We start from the raw sequence: 16,356 nt of genomic DNA, 5'->3' as shown, positions 1-16,356 counted from the left end.
ATATTTCATAAATGTATTTTTGGTAAATTACTTCATATTCAATAAGAATACTTCTTTTTTAATTATATAACTCACCAGTTTAAAATCTGAAAAATTTAAATGTGAAATGAAAATTTTTTAGTACTTAAACTTCATATACTCATGATTGTGACTGTTTCAAAAAATTTCTGATTTTTCCAATGTTTGGGTTTTTCCCATGGCTAAGGACGGACGTTATCTTTCTTGCACTTTCTGTCGTTGCTAATTTCATTTTCTCTTTCATTTAATTGTTTTTTATTTAAACAGTTTTAATTTTTGTACATCATTTATTATATTTTTCCTTTAATTTTCTTCATTCACTTTTTGTATTTTCTCTGATCATTTGAAATGGAAATCTAATTTTTCTGGGAAAGGTAATGTCCCTTTAATTTTCAGTTTCTTTTTTGTGGTTTTCTGCGAAGTAAAAAGTTATTTGCCATATTTCATCTAACTTCTTAATGAAACTGTATATTTTTCTATTAATTGGCTATGACTTAAATATCATTCTTTTAATTGATTTACAAGCTGTTAAATAGATCTATGCATTTTATATATGACGTCGATTATCTTTAGAAGATAATTTTATTTGTTAATGTAGCCGTTATGGAGGATAGATAACTAAGTATATTTAATCAATAATATCGTACTTATAACGGCTAAATTCTAAAGAAAGAATTATCTTGAAATGAGAATCAAATATGTGTTAAGTGTATGAAGTTCTTCATTAAGCATATTTATCCAGAGATTTTTGCATTCATATGAAATATCCGAGAAGTCTTCTTTCAAGACAACTTTAAAACCGAATTTCTGCTGTAATATTAATTGTGTTATATGTCAGAAATCATTCAACTACTGAAATGATGAACTAGTGAAGCATTATTTTTCTGTGTTCTTCCATATGAAAGTAATTTGCAGTATTCCTCAAATGAAAAAAAAATAATAATAATAATCTTCTAGTAAAAATGGTAGTTCTTTTAAGAATGAAACTAGAAATTTAGAGATAAATTATTCTAAAAATTTTAATTTATTGATCGTTTTTAACCATTGTTTGAATTATTTCTTCAAATAATGTAGTTTTAAAATGTATTGGTACATTTAATTTTATTTTTTGTTTGGCTTCTTTGTTATTATCTGAACTGCCTTAATAAATTATTTAATTGATAAAAAATTTACATTAAGTTAAACTTTCATTGTATAATTGATTGCTTGATTTCGGATTATGTTCTCTGTTTACTTACTATTATAATTTATTTTTAGTCATTGGTGCTACTAATGAAATATTACATACAATTAATTTTATCTGAAATTTTGTGTTGTATATAATGCATGTACAATTAAAATCTATCATGTCTGACTTTTTTAAATGAAATATTGATTTTCATCCATACGTATCTTTTATATCTTTCTTTATGCATAATTTTTCTTTCACCGTACTACTATTGATTGCAGCTTTCAATCAAAATAGTTATTAATTATTCTTTATTTTCTAAATTAGTAATGATATTTATGGCCTATAATTATTAATATTATTATTTTAAATATATTTTGCTGTGTTAAAATCATATCACTAATAGATTTGTGATATTAAGGTTTTTAATTCTAGTTGTTTCATTGTGCTTTTTGTGTTGATTGTAATTTTCGTAAATATTTCATTTAATATATTATTTAAACTGGTTAATAAAAGTTTCATGCAATTTTCAGTTTTTTTCTAAATAAATATCAATTTGCTCATGATTTCTGAACCAAACTGTAAAATTTTTCATTTAATGAGGAATAAGGGGTTATATATAGTTATTTTTAAATCGTCTTATAATTTTGTATAAAAATGTTTTTAAATTTTTTTGTTATTTAAAATGGTGTTTTTAATGATTATTGTTTTATTTTCTTGTAGATTAAGCTATAAAGGAGATTTCTGATAAATATTCAGGAAAATGGAGTCTGTCAAGCAAGATAAAAGTGTTAAAAAACAGTCAATGGAAAGCAAATTAAAATCAGAATCTAAAATATCCAGTTCTGAAACAGACAGTTCTATATCTTTGACATTTGATTCAGCAGCTGATTGCGGATATAAATCTGAAGAAATTGCCTGCACACATTCTTCAGCCAGTAAATCCATATCAGATTTGAATCTTCCACAAAAATTGGACCAAAGTGTAACTTATGACAGTGGTGTAGTATCAGACTGTTTTTCTCCGACAAGTTCAGAAAATATTTCATCTAAAAAATCAGAATCAGAAAGATTTACTTATGAAGAAGAACACAATACTAAGGATAAATATATGCTTGAAGATATTTTCACCCAAGACAAAGATGGTGATACGTAAGTTTTTTTTTTTTTTTTTTTCTAATTTCAATTAATATTTTTTATGCTCATTCGATATTTATAGCATCTGGTTTTATTCGGTGATTTTCAGATTATTCTATTTTATATAAAATGTCTAAATTTCAAAATGATATCATTTATGATTCGACTTTAGTTGGCAATGTTTTTTACTTTTTTGATGATTTATTTCAAGAGCTATAATTAAAAAACAATTTTCTGTTTTTAAAAAATCTAGGACTTACTATTTAATTAGGAAATTAATGTAAGTTATGAAATTTTACTGTTTTAATTTTTTTTATATCTCATTATTTTAAAATTTCATGTCAATGCTTCATGTAAAAGAACAATAATATATTTTTTAAATACTTTTTTTGAAAAATAAATTCAATTTAAAAATAGTAAAATATAGTAATATTTTTGATGAAAATACACAAATTGTAATGGCATATATAAAACAACATCTATGTGGCTTAAGTGTTCTTACTTAGCCCACCCTTTAGCGACTGTTATTTTGTTAAAAAAAGAAGTATCCATTTTATAAATTCATATAATATTGTTGTAATAAAGAAAATAGGAATTTTTATATCGGAAAATTTAATATTGAATATATTATTCTTTTGGAGGTATGGATCTGGCGAACAAGAAGTTGGCTGTTTGTGAAATTTTAAATTAATTCAAATTATCCTTCTTGTTGCTTTTTTGTATTTGTCTAATTTTTGCTATGGCATTTTAAAGTAATAAAAAATATTTTTTTAATTTGATTTCAATATTTAGTTCAGATTAATTTACTTTTTCTCATCACTTTTCTCCATGTAAGAGAGTATGCCTGATTGTGAAAAGACTATTGTAATAATGTTACTAAATAAAATGTTGCAAAAAATATATATTTTTAGAAAAAGCTGAAAATATTTTTAATAGTTTTTACTCTATACTATTTTATCTAAATTTTATCTACTGCAGGATTCTACACTTAGCTGTTGTGGAAGCTCGATCAGACATCATCTTTCCACTCATTCAGTTAGCACCTCATCCTGATTTCTTAGATATTGCAAATGATTTATATCAAGTAAGTTTATTTTTTTTTAAATTTGAATTCTTATATTAAGTACATGGAATGTTTAGCATTTGTTACCAATGTTTGGAAAAAGGTTTGGCAACTGTTCAATGTTATGAAACATTGCTTTCTAAAACGTATTTGATGAAAGGAAGGATTAATGATTTCCAAGGGAGTTAGTCATTTTTCCTTACCTTATCTTTTTTTTTAATTTAAAATAATATTATTGAGATATTGTTAATAATATTGAGAGGTATGCTCATTCTTGGACCACATGGCTTCAAGTTATCTTTGATTTCATTTTGACATCAAGATTAAGAAAATGGATGGATATTGGTTTTTTATGGCGCAAGAGCCAAAACTGGCTATGCTGCGCCAAAACAAGTGGTATGTGTATATTACCATATGATTGTTAAACAAAACATTTCCTCAAGGTTAAAATACAAACAACGTTTTACACTTATAAAAAGAAAGCACAATAAGTTTAAAGGACAAAGATCTTAAAATTATGACACCAATTAAGGAAAAAATTCCAAGAAAAAGTTTAAAATGCCAATAGTTTTCATATAAAATGGAAAAAATTTATAGCTCTTAAAAATTCAAAGATACTCCTGTGAGGGTGTTCTCCCACCAATTCATGCATTTCCAATGTTAATGAATTAAAAAACTGCACACAATGAGAATTAAATTTAGGATACTGAATTAAAATGTGTAAAACTGTAAGATTAACATTGCAGTCTGAGCACATCGGTGGACGCTGACCAAACAAAAGATGTTTGTGCGTAGTCTGGTTAATTTGACATCTGCCGAGACAGCAGGCCACAAGTTAATAGTCGGTTTAATAAAATGCAATTTATTTTGCATTTCTTTATCCCAGGATTCTTGCCAAACAGAAAGTATGTACTTGTCATATGTGGCAAGATTAAGAAAAAGGTGGGGAAATAAAAGTCTTAAAAATTGATGTGTTGTATAAATAAACTGTCATAAAAAATAACATTGTTTATAAAATAAAAAAAAATCCACTGTTGCAAAAGTTTTTTTTTTTTTTTTTTAATCTAAAAGTTGAAAATCATGGAAATAGCAAAGGCCCATTTTGTTAAAAAAATATATTTCTTTGTTGTTCAAAGAAATCAATGAAAGAAACAGATGCTCAGTACTTTCTTCAGCTTTGCAAACTTTGCATATCAGAGTAATACTTAAAAATCTAGATACTTAGGAATATTTACATCCCTTCCACCCATCCAGGTTTTATCGCTAGAGCAAATGAAAAATATTGCAAAGTTAGTTGCATTATGTGTAGTGAAGTTGCTGTAATCTGAAAAAACCCTGAATAAACTGGGGACCATAAGTATCCACAAGTATCAAAATCTTATGATACTTGTTGTTCTATATCTTAAATTTATCTTAGCTCTGAAATGAAATATGAGAATATCAAATTTGTGGCTAGAAAGAAGCAATAAATATTTGGGTTTAATGTTATTTAAATATGAAAATTCAGGAAAATATATTAAAATTTTTCTCTTATTTTTGGTTATTTTTAGCAGTTGTTAAATCTTGTTGAAAAATGCAATTTAGGGTGCATTTTGAACTATAGAATCGCAGATTCATTTTCAATAACCGCTGTATGACCACTGTGTACTTCTCTTAAGAGTTCATTGTGACTTTCAGAACTATTTTTTAAGCATATTTTTCATTTTTTATATGGAAATATATGTTTTAATCTAATTTCATCACTTTAGAAGATGGAGATTTCAGTATTTTTAGAAAATTAGTTTTACAGAAGTTTATTCAAATTTCATTGTCAATCTATATTTAGTAAAACTGATATGAATATTCACTGATATATCATAATATTTGATTATCACTTAATAGTTTATAGCAAATTAATATCTCTATAAAGATACTGAAATATTTTGTATAAGAATTTGAAGCTTGCTTGAATTCTCTTAGCAATTAAGCCATATAGAACATCTTTGTAGTTGCAAAATTTTTTGTAGCATATTCCCTTTGTAAAATAAAATGATATGAGAAATTAAAACATTTCATTAATTTTTTTTTTTTTTTTTTTTTTTTTTGACAGCTGTCTCAAATTGGATTTTTATATGTTATTAAATTATATTTTCATATTACTTTGCAGTTTTATAATTCTGACTAAAGCATTTAATTTGCTCTACCAATATATTTGTGAAGCTTTATTAATTTGCATAGTTTAAATATTGGTGTTTGATTGTATCTATATATTTATATTCATAATTTCATATTTAAATCCAAGTTTATAGATATTGTCTTATTTTTATATACTTTTTATTTTTTATGTCAATGAAAATTAAATTTTATGATGAATTTTAATTATAACAAATAATTGTAAATTGAAGATTAAAACATAGAAACTTTTTTCAGTAAAATTTCTACTTTTTAATCACACTAATAAGTATTTTTAATATTCTATTATTATTATTATTAGAAACTAGAATGCCACAAAAATATTAGTAAATATTGAATTGCTTGCTCTGTCAATTTTTCTTGATTTATTTTGAATTTCAAAAAAAATTATTTCATTGTAATATTGGCAGTAGACGTTGAAATATTCATTAGATGGTTTTCAATTAATGTAGATGTACATTAATGCCATCATTTCATTTAAATGGCTTAAACTGGCATTTTCCATTCTTCATGTTCTCTGTCAAAGTAGATAATAATATTTAATTCATGCATTTTACTTAAAATTGCACTTTATTTTGAATTCTTAATTATTCAAAGCTGAAAATTTTGGCATAAAATAATTAGATACTTGGAGGATTAAATGCTGAAAAAAGATATAGTTTTAGCAGCTTTATGATTTTTTTTGTATGTATGTATGTGTGTGTGTGTGTATTTTCTGATATTAAAAGAATATAAGATTATAAATGCTAATAAGATAATTCAACATTTCTAGTAATATGAAGAATCAACTCAAAATATGGAATAAATTGTATTTTTATTATACTTGATGTTTGATCAATCAATTTTTCACCTGTTTGTCACGAAGTTTGATTGCTGATAAAGGTTTCCAAAGTTTTCATATCTCTATATATTGAATTTTTTTAAGCAAATAGAAAATGGTGCAATTATTCTAATTTTTCAAATACTTAGCATTATTTTGTTTTACTGTGTATAGGTACATACTTCGGTACTGATAAATAGTAGAATAATATCTTTTAATATAAAGAGCTTTGTGTATTTTAATTCTTTCATTGATTTATTTTAGACCTTGCTACATTTGGCTACTTTAACTGGGAAGTCAAATATTGTTAGAAGGCTTGTTGTTGCTGGGTCTACTCTTGATATTCAAGATCATCATGGGAATACTCCTCTTCATATTGCCTCACGTAGAGGTGATTTGGATTGTGTTCAAGCAATGCTTGCACCAATCACCGAGTCTGAAGTTAATGAAGCAAATTGTTTGTATTCCATATATTTGCAAGACCAGAATTTATCATACATCATAAATATGAAAAATTATGATGGTAAGTTAAATGTGAGATTTTACTATATATGTTAATAATATCTCTTATTTTAAATCCTAGTTAATTTCCTATTTTTATATCTTAAAGTAACATACTTTATTCTAAAATTTTCTCTTATTTCCTAATCCAAATCCCATTGTTTAAAATTTAATTATTTGTAACTTGCTCTAAAAAGTTGATGCCATTGAAGCGTTATGCTATAAATGAAGGGATAAAAATCCCTAATGCCTATGGCATTTCTTTCAAAGATACATAAGATTTCCTTTCTTGAATCAACATGTGTTGAAGAAATCCTTATTAGTAATAAATAAGGAAATAGCTTCTCAGACATTGTCTGTTTTGGTGGGAATAGATATGTTTTGCCTTTCGCTCCCATATTCAAAACCAACCTCTCATGAAAGAAGAATAGAAATTAATTCAAAATTTTCTTTTTTTCGGGCACATAAGTGCGAAACTATGTTATATATATGTATGTGTGTGTGTGTGTATACTTTTTATTCATAAAATTTGAAGATAAAATAATTAAAATCTAATTGTACTTTTTCCTGTCAGCTTTTTTTCTTTCAAACTCCATTATCCATGTTCTTCTCTTTCTTTGTATCAATATATTATAGCTAAGATGATTAATCAGTTATTATTAATAACAACTGGTAAAATTTGTTAATACTAAGCATGTTTAGTACCAAAAATAATTTAATAATTTCATTGACTATAACATATAAGATTTCTCATCATTATGCAAAATATATTAAAATGTTTTGTGGCTATTTTTTTTTTTCCTTCCTCCCCCATTCTATTTCATAAATCCTTGAGAAATATTATAAGCTAATGAAAAGTGTTTTTTCAATTGTTTCTTCAGCTGTAGATAATAATTCCAAATGAGTTCTAAAATGGAGGTTATGATGCATGTACATGATCAATTAATTGAGAGGAGGATAAAAGGTATTACAGGATGAAATGAGAAAAGAGAAATTATAGATCTTAGTTCTCTCTAAATCGAGTTAACAGTGAAAATTAAGAAAATTTATTGACTAGCAATAAAAGTATACCAAGATTTCAATGTTAATGCAATAAAATATGCAGTACCTTTCACGAACTCAGAATTCATGAAAAAATATCTTAATGTGAATATTAATAACAAGTATAGTATTAAGTTGGATATAAGTATTGAAATAAAATTGATGTGTCTTAATTTAATCTTTATGTAATACGGCTCCATAAATAATACCCAACGATCATACTAAAATTGTACTTTAAACTAACTGCATGCATCTACTTGCTGTAAAAGCATATAATAAATTTACCTTGTCCTTATTTTTAATATTGCAAAGAAAGTGTAAGAAATCTTACACAGTGAATAGGGATTGAACTACAAGCATAAGCCAACTATGCTTCAATTAGTTCAAAAATAGAAAGTACAGCTAGAAGCTACCTCTTCATTTTTTATTTTTCCAGGAGGCAGATCTTATGGAATCCCCAACACTAACCCAAATCTCATCATAATTGTTGAGGGATTAGCTAAGGCAATTAGATTTAATTCATTCTTAAATCATTCTGCTGATCATTAGAAAAGTCAGCAAATTGAATCATTGCATTACTTGCAAATTTTCTGAATTGAATTGTGCACAGAGAGTGAATAAGTGTTATTTACTTTTTTATGTCAGTGTGACTATATCGCTGTTGACAATTTCATTATGACTTTAAAAAATAAAAAATAAAAACTTCTTAAAATAACCATTAATAGCTTAATTTTATTAGATGAAGGTAATCAACCATTGTAAGATTAAAAAATTGCTACAATATAATCATTGGCTAAACTTTGTTATACAGTTTAAATATTTCATATCAGCATTACCTCTACTACAAAAATCCAGATATGTAATCAACATTATTTATATTTAATCAATATAGCTAGTCACATCTAAGTAAATAAAATAATGTGTTGAATGTTGAAAACATGATAAAATTTGAATATTTATATTTTTGAAAATTCCTTTTACATGATGAAATACTGACATCTAATTTCAGGTCTTTCATGTGTACATCTTGCTGCTACAGGAGGATTTCTAAAAGTAATGGAATGTCTTTACTACAATAATGCAAACATGAATGATCAGGTATTTGATTGTTTCCAAATTTAATGATAAAAAATACACACTTAATGATCAGCATAAAATATAAAATGTTTAAAAATGCTCGATGTCTTTCAACCAAAATAATTCCCAAATTTTAATTTTAGTCCTATAGGTAATCTATTCATAATCAGGATATTTTTCAACCAGAAAAAACTATGTGAAGAATAAAGTTTCTATTTTTTTATACCATTAACTATTATTCTATATGTATGTTATATGAAGTAAAGAAGAGATAGAGACTAATCTTGTTAAATTTTTAAACACTTTCTTTAGACATCATAGTCATTAAAGATATCTTTATTTAGGAAGATACACCCTTAAAGAGCAACAATCTAGTCAAAGCATATGAAAGCTACAAAGAAAGCAAGGCATTTTTATTGTAATGAAAGGCAATTTTGAGTTGAATTTTAATTTAGCTGTTTCTGATGTGTTTCCTATATTGATGATCTTAGATTCAATATATTTGAAAAGCATCATATAAAAGATTTATCACATTTATATAAATATATATAAACCACACAAATAATGAATGAAAAGTGACCAAACTGTATCTGATTCTTCTAATATTCAGCTATGAAAAGAAAAGAGATTGTCATTTTTAAAAATATTACATTTTTTTTTTTTTTTTTTTTTTACAATTAAAAGACATAATTCTGTCAATTTTCTTCACAATAGTTTGTATTAAATAATATTTTCTGCACAATTATTTAGCATCATTAATCAAAGACTTTTTTATTTCTTACTTACTATTCCTATTTTTTATATAAAATTAGTTTTAGTTGTTTCCTTTTAAATTAGAGATTTTTTAATAAGATTAGAAGAAAAACTTAAAAATTCTTTGTTCATTTCTGAAAATTTGTATCAGTTAAGAGTATTAAGAATTAAGTTCATGGTGATGACTTTTGCAACTTAATTAAAATGCTGAAATGTGAAGAACTTACAATATGTATGTCTGTATCAAATTATTAAAAAGCAAAAAATCATAAAATATATTTCATTCAACTTATTTGTTCTTTAAATAAATTGACATTTCCAAAATATTAGATATATTACAAATGGATATTTTCAAATGAAATAAAAATTATTAAATTTTCTTCTGGAAATGTTAATAATTTTGGTAATAACTTATATAATTATGAACGAAAGAGAGAGAAAAACTCTCGTATCTGTAAACGTGTTGTGACATTTAATTAGTAAAACTGTAATTGTTTGAATTATATGAATTAAAGGCTCCTATTACTAACAAATCTTACAGTTATTTTAGCTAATTATTTAATTTTGAAAACTGGGAAGACTCCTCATAAGCAGTCTGTTTCATTTGATGTATGTTTATAAAATTCCTGCTTTCAATAAATATTTTATTACATAATTGAATTCTTATTGTAATAGCCATTTAGCTTACTTGACTGTCTTAAAATTATACCAAAATCATAAAATGTTAGTAAGATTTCACTTCCATTATGGCAATATATCTCGATTCTTGAAACTGAATCTTGAGGCCAACTATAATAAGGAAGTAGTGAGACTTAAATATAAAATAAACCACAGTAATACTTGATATGCATATTATATGAATCAATCGTTATTATTAGACTTTTAAATCTTCACATTTATTGCACAGTCATTGTTTTTTGTTGTTGTTTTTTAACCTAGTTAATTGTTAGCTCTGCAGTTGTACTTACAAATAATAATAATGCAGTCATCTTTTTAATTGTCTTTCTCTCACAAAATTGCAAATGATAAGCTCAGAAAATTTTTATATCCAGATTTCAAACTTTGTTTCCTAACTATATACATTTGTTTGTATTTATTGTGAATATTATTTCCCGAATTGGAATATGTTTCCCAATGTTTTAATTGTTTAAAAAGTCTTGAAAGTTTATTTAATTTAAATATTTTCTACTCCAACAGGATGGAAAAACAGGACGAACTGCTCTTCACTATGCTGTTGAAAGTGGGAACTTAAAGCTAGTCGAATTGCTCCTCTCAAAATGTCGTGTTGATCCACGTGTCCGAAATTATGCTGGTCGAACTCCAGTGCGCGTAGCTTATGCTCTGTGTAAGAGAAATCAGTCAAAGATCAGACAAGATATATTCAATTTATTGCATACACCTACAGATCATGCAGAATCTTCCTCTGAATTAGATTCAGACTCTTCTGGTGATGAGGTAATTAAAAAAAAATTATTTGAGGATAAAATATTGAAACTGCATATATTCTTCACTTAACTACTTACAATTATTGCTTGTTTTTGTTTGTATTCAACTAACCATACTTGCAGTTTCAGTTTTGCATTGTTAATTGTTGTCAATTTTAATCAAAAATGTATTTGTATGTGCTCATGTTCATGCATTTAGATTTTCAAAAAAAATTTGGTACTGTCTTTTTATTAAGATAAACTGCAGCATGGTATATTTTTTTTATTGCCCATAGAATATATATTTATGCATCATATTTTATGATTTTGTTAATATGCCTCAGCATTTTTAAAGAGAGACTAACTTGTTCAATGTAAATCGATCAATCAGGATTAATCCTGTTATAATGAAATGGACTTTAATGGTGTTATTTTAAATCCTTGTCTGTATGTGTTTCATATCATACTTTTTGAAATTCATCCAATATTTCTCAAAATAAAAGATCTTATTTTTTAAATTTTTACTGATACTGACTTTTTTTCTTGGTTAAAGAATGTTGTTTAGGGGTCATATTTTTTACAAGAAATTTAAACTGAATTTGGAATAAGAATCTTAATCAAATAATAAAAAAATATATTCATTTATTCTTACAGATAACTCGGTGAAGAGGGTTTATCTTTTATTAAACAATCTCCTGTCTTCTAAATATTTTGCAGTTAACATCAGTGAAACTTCACATTTTCTTTCCTCCTTATAAAAGAAAGTAGGTCGAATTAGGATACGAGTTGAGAACTTATGAAAATCGGGTATTGTAAGGCTGTAGGCTTGAATTACCTCCACTTTTCTGATCGGACATTCCTTTTACAGAAAGCATTGTAACATGACCAGTGATGGCTATTAGGATCCAATCTTAGTTCCTGCCTTCTGTGTTGTCTTGACAAAGGTCATTCAGATAATCTGCAGAATTAGTAGCTCAGGGGTAATTCTCGCATGATTATGAACAAAAGCAGTAGTCATTTTTTATTGTGATATTTATGGATAATTTCTTATTGTTTTTAAGAAATTTGATTTAATAATAGGCATTTTTCCTATTAAAATACCTAGATCCCTAAAAAAAAAAAGTTTGAGGCATGAGGGATTCCATTGTATTAAATTCCAAAAGTTTCCTTTTTATATGAATTAGAAATACTTTTATTCATGTGTTGTTTGCAATTTGAAATAATTTGTTTCATTACAGCTATGTACTTTTTTTTAAACTGTATATTTGGAAAATTTTTATCTTATATTTTTTTTAACTTGTATTCTAAAATGCTTCTTTTTAATTTGACTGATTTTAATTTTTCTATTGCAGATTGATCTAGAAAGTTTACTTCATAATTCTAGAGATACATCTGCCAGAAGAGGATGTTGATCATAACAGTTTTGTACTCCTGAGCTATATTGTTATGTTAACTGTTAAATTCTATAGATTGTTTAAAGTTCTAGTTAATAGTATAAAGCTTTACTGCCTTCGAAGAGTGTTCATATTTACTCATTTTATTCAGGGGGTCTACCTGCCATGAAAAAGTTGCTGAATTTCTGTCAGTAGTAAGCTGACAGAAATTTTTTCAGCCATGCAGAATTTGTTTATGTGTAAAGAAAATGCATGGAAAGTTTTTTTAATACCTGTCCAAAAAAAAGTTGTTATTGGCAAATATTGAAGTTTCTGATATTATTTTTACTACAATTATTGTTTGTTAGACTCATCTTATGCTAAACCCTTCAGTCATCATAACAACTGTAGATTTCACTCAATTTTTTTGTCTTCAGAGACCAATGCTGTGATCATAAGCAGTCAAAAAGCTTTGTAATCCAATTTTAAGAACCTTGTCTTTTATTTTTATTGCATGGGAACTAATCTGAAGATGGGGTTGCCTCATCTTAAAATCAGGTGGTGTGCCCTCTAATGATTGAGTGCAATTATGGTGCATCAAATACAGGAATTCCATCCATCCATCACCTGATATTATGACAGTCACTTTGGTTATCCACTAATCAGGTCCATCTTACTGTATTATAGCTGACCAGAATTCTTAGCATTAAATATCAAGTTTTGCCATAAAACATTTTTGTAATGTTAAGCTGTGGGCTGTGTTATCCAAGCATAAATCGCAAGTGCAGAAAATTCACTATTAATTGTTCAATGACATGGTTTGCAATATGTACTCTAGAAGAACAGACTTTTCTTGCTAAAGAGCTAATGGAAAAACTAATTATTGAATTAAATGCTATATTTTTGCAAGATTTTTCTTTTAAATTTAAAATGTACATTGTTTTTTTTTTTTAATTTAGAGCTATAGGTAGATGGATTGGTATGCATAAATTTAGATTTCTTTAACTTAATGCACACTTTATTTCAAACCAGCAATTGAAATATGCTTTTCCTAGAGAGTTTATGGAAATGTTATAGGAAAATATCAAGAGACCTCTTTAACAATTGGCTTAAAGCCCTGTGTCTGCCATTTGCAAATAAAGTTATTTTTCTTTCTTTTTTTTTATGTACAAAAAGTTTAATGGGATGTTTCTAAAAATTACTTAGAATTTATTTTACTCTTCTCAAATCAATTAGCCTAAATGCCAAATATATTTGAATAATAATAAACAAATATTTTAATGAAATCCTAATTTTCCCCTCATAATTTGGTAGACACCCTGTTGTATCTGTGACAAGCAAAGAAAGAGTACAAATATCATGTGACACATGTTTTAAAGTGATGTATAATATGCTAAAGAACTGATGATTGAGTGTTGTTAATTAATGTTAATGATTGTAATGTTTGTATAGAAATATATTGGCTGTTATTAATGTAAAGGCACAATTAAAATACTTTTTAAGTTGCTAGTAACATTTTATCACTGAAAGCATTTCGTTTTATGCTCTATAATTTATTTTATTTTTGTCTATGTATAATACAATGCATTTTCTCAGAAGTTATCTTTTTGTGTTAACATATTTTCTTGTTATTTGTTATTCTTTCTTTATATACTTAACACTACAACTTTTTCATTATTTGTAAGATATTTGTACCATGCAAAATATTTTATATTATTATTAAGAACATTAAAATATTTTTTATACCACTGATGTGAATGATTTATTTATTTTTAACTTAAAAGCATTTTTTATTGTAATATAAATGCTTTTATACTCATTTCATGCAATACATCAGTGATTGTTAATCTCTTTAGCAATATTGGTTTATCAGCATATTTAGGTTTTCTTCTGATTAAAATTTTTGAGAAAGTAAGAAAAAAAAATTGTTGGATAGTCCAGAAAAGTTAATTTTTCTGAACCATTCATAAAAATTGACTAATTTTTTTTCAAATAAATAACAGTTATTAAACAAAAAAGAGAAAAAAATCACTTTGTCTACTTCACAAATGAATTTTTGAATTTCTTACAATTGACTGTTTTTTAAGTGCTTATTTGATTTCACATATTTAATATTGTTATTACTCATAACATTAAATATAAAAGAAAAATAAATAAGCTCATTATATTAATCTTTTAAATAGTATTTATTTTAATAGAAATTTAAATCATTAAATACCCAATTAAAAATTTATCAATTATAATTTTTAAAAAAAATTATAATTGATCAATTTTTAACTGCATGTTAAACTATCTGTTTGCTTTTTTAACTCTTTTGCTTGGTGTTATGAACATGCTTTAAAAGGGTTGTTAATTGAAAAACCAGCTCTAATTAAATAGTTGATTTCAAAAATATTTTCTTCGAATTTTCTTTTGATTTGCTGATTTATACAAACTTCGATATCTAAATCCAATTCTTTTTCAGTGAATTTCCTAATTTGCAGTGGATAGTTCCTGCAATTTAATTTCATACTATTAGCATTATATTTGTTGTAAAAAATTAAGTGACTGGAGTTTTAATATTGTTCCTTTTTCGATCACACGTTTTTAAAAGAAAAGGAAAAAATTTCCAATATGAGCACTTCACAATCTTGAACTTGCTGATCCTGCAGAGAGTCCAGTTTCAATGTTAGGATGATCGATTTTAAATAACTGAGGTGCATCTTCTAAGTTGTACATTGTCAGCGATTTTTGCAAAATTGCTTTTTTATTAGTTTCTGTATTTCAAATGAACTTCCATGTCCTTTTTTTCTAAAAAATTATCTTGATTTTAAAAAGTTTTCTCACACTCCAGTAACACTTTTGGAATGACCATTCTTCTCAGATTTAGTAGATGGACTAAAGAGTCATATGTCTGTGTAATATCTTAATTTTTTTTTTAAATATATTAGCGATACTTTTTGAAATTTTATAAATTCAAAGTTATTTTAAAGAGTAAAAAATAATGTGACAATAATATTGATTACATTACTTACTTTTGATATGTTAGTCAAAGCTCTAAATCATTTATTTATAAATAAAACTACATTAAGGGTTTAAATTATTAAGATTAAATCAGATTATTATTAAAATTAAAAAAATACTGAATATCCGTTTTTAAAAGAGAAAATTAAGAATTTTGTGGCTAAAGTAACAAAGAACAAGTAAAAATTTGTTGAGAAAAATTTAATTGTCTCTTAAAATATTCATTTTTTTTTATACGCAGTTAGCTGTATGATTTTTTAATAAATGTATTCATTGAACGTTTAGAAGCAAAAATAATTTTATAAAGTCGTAAGTTAAGTAAATAAAATCTTAAAGTGACTGCATACATTGGAAGCCATTTTTTAAAATCTATCTTTAAAGTTTTCTTTGATATTTTATAATTAAATAATACATAAAAATATAAAACACAAATTTCTGTACAAATCTTCTTTTTTTTTTTTTTTTTAATTGACAACTTCGAAGTAAATTTCAACAAACTCGGACCAAAACGACTAACACTACACAAAATTCTAATGGAATAATCATAATCTTCTTTATGCTCATAATATAATTATCTTCAAAATAAACTAAAACCTAGGCGATAGATTAAAATGTAAAAAAGATTATAAAGATTTTTATGTTACAATATAGATGTTATTCTAAATTTCCCGTTTATTTTCTAATAAAAAAAAAGCTGTAAATAAAAAAGCATGCAATGTACATCAAAACTTTTACTTCAGGTAGTTAAAAATAGTATACAAAACATTCCCTGAAAATTTCATTAAAGTTTTTTTAATAATTTGGAG

The 16,356-nt window shown here is 25.5% G+C and overlaps 1 protein-coding gene across 1 annotated transcript; it reads left to right on the top strand.

Annotated features, from left to right (window-relative positions):
- The first annotated feature begins 183 nt into the window (after window positions 1–183).
- Window positions 184–14,242, top strand: LOC129964152 (NF-kappa-B inhibitor cactus-like). Its single transcript, XM_056078864.1, has 7 exons — window positions 184–392; window positions 1,910–2,338; window positions 3,302–3,407; window positions 6,643–6,901; window positions 8,930–9,018; window positions 10,948–11,205; window positions 12,527–14,242. The coding sequence occupies exons 2-7, from the start codon at window positions 1,950–1,952 to the stop codon at window positions 12,584–12,586; spliced, it is 1,161 nt and encodes a 386-aa protein (XP_055934839.1). The 5' UTR covers window positions 184–392; window positions 1,910–1,949; the 3' UTR covers window positions 12,587–14,242.
- Window positions 14,243–16,356: the final 2,114 nt, after the last annotated feature.

The sequence above is a fragment of the Argiope bruennichi genome, chromosome 1 (assembly GCF_947563725.1).
Source record: "Argiope bruennichi chromosome 1, qqArgBrue1.1, whole genome shotgun sequence".
NCBI classification, from domain to species: Eukaryota; Metazoa; Arthropoda; class Arachnida; order Araneae; family Araneidae; genus Argiope; species Argiope bruennichi.
This window is presented reverse-complemented; position numbering and strand designations above follow the sequence as displayed.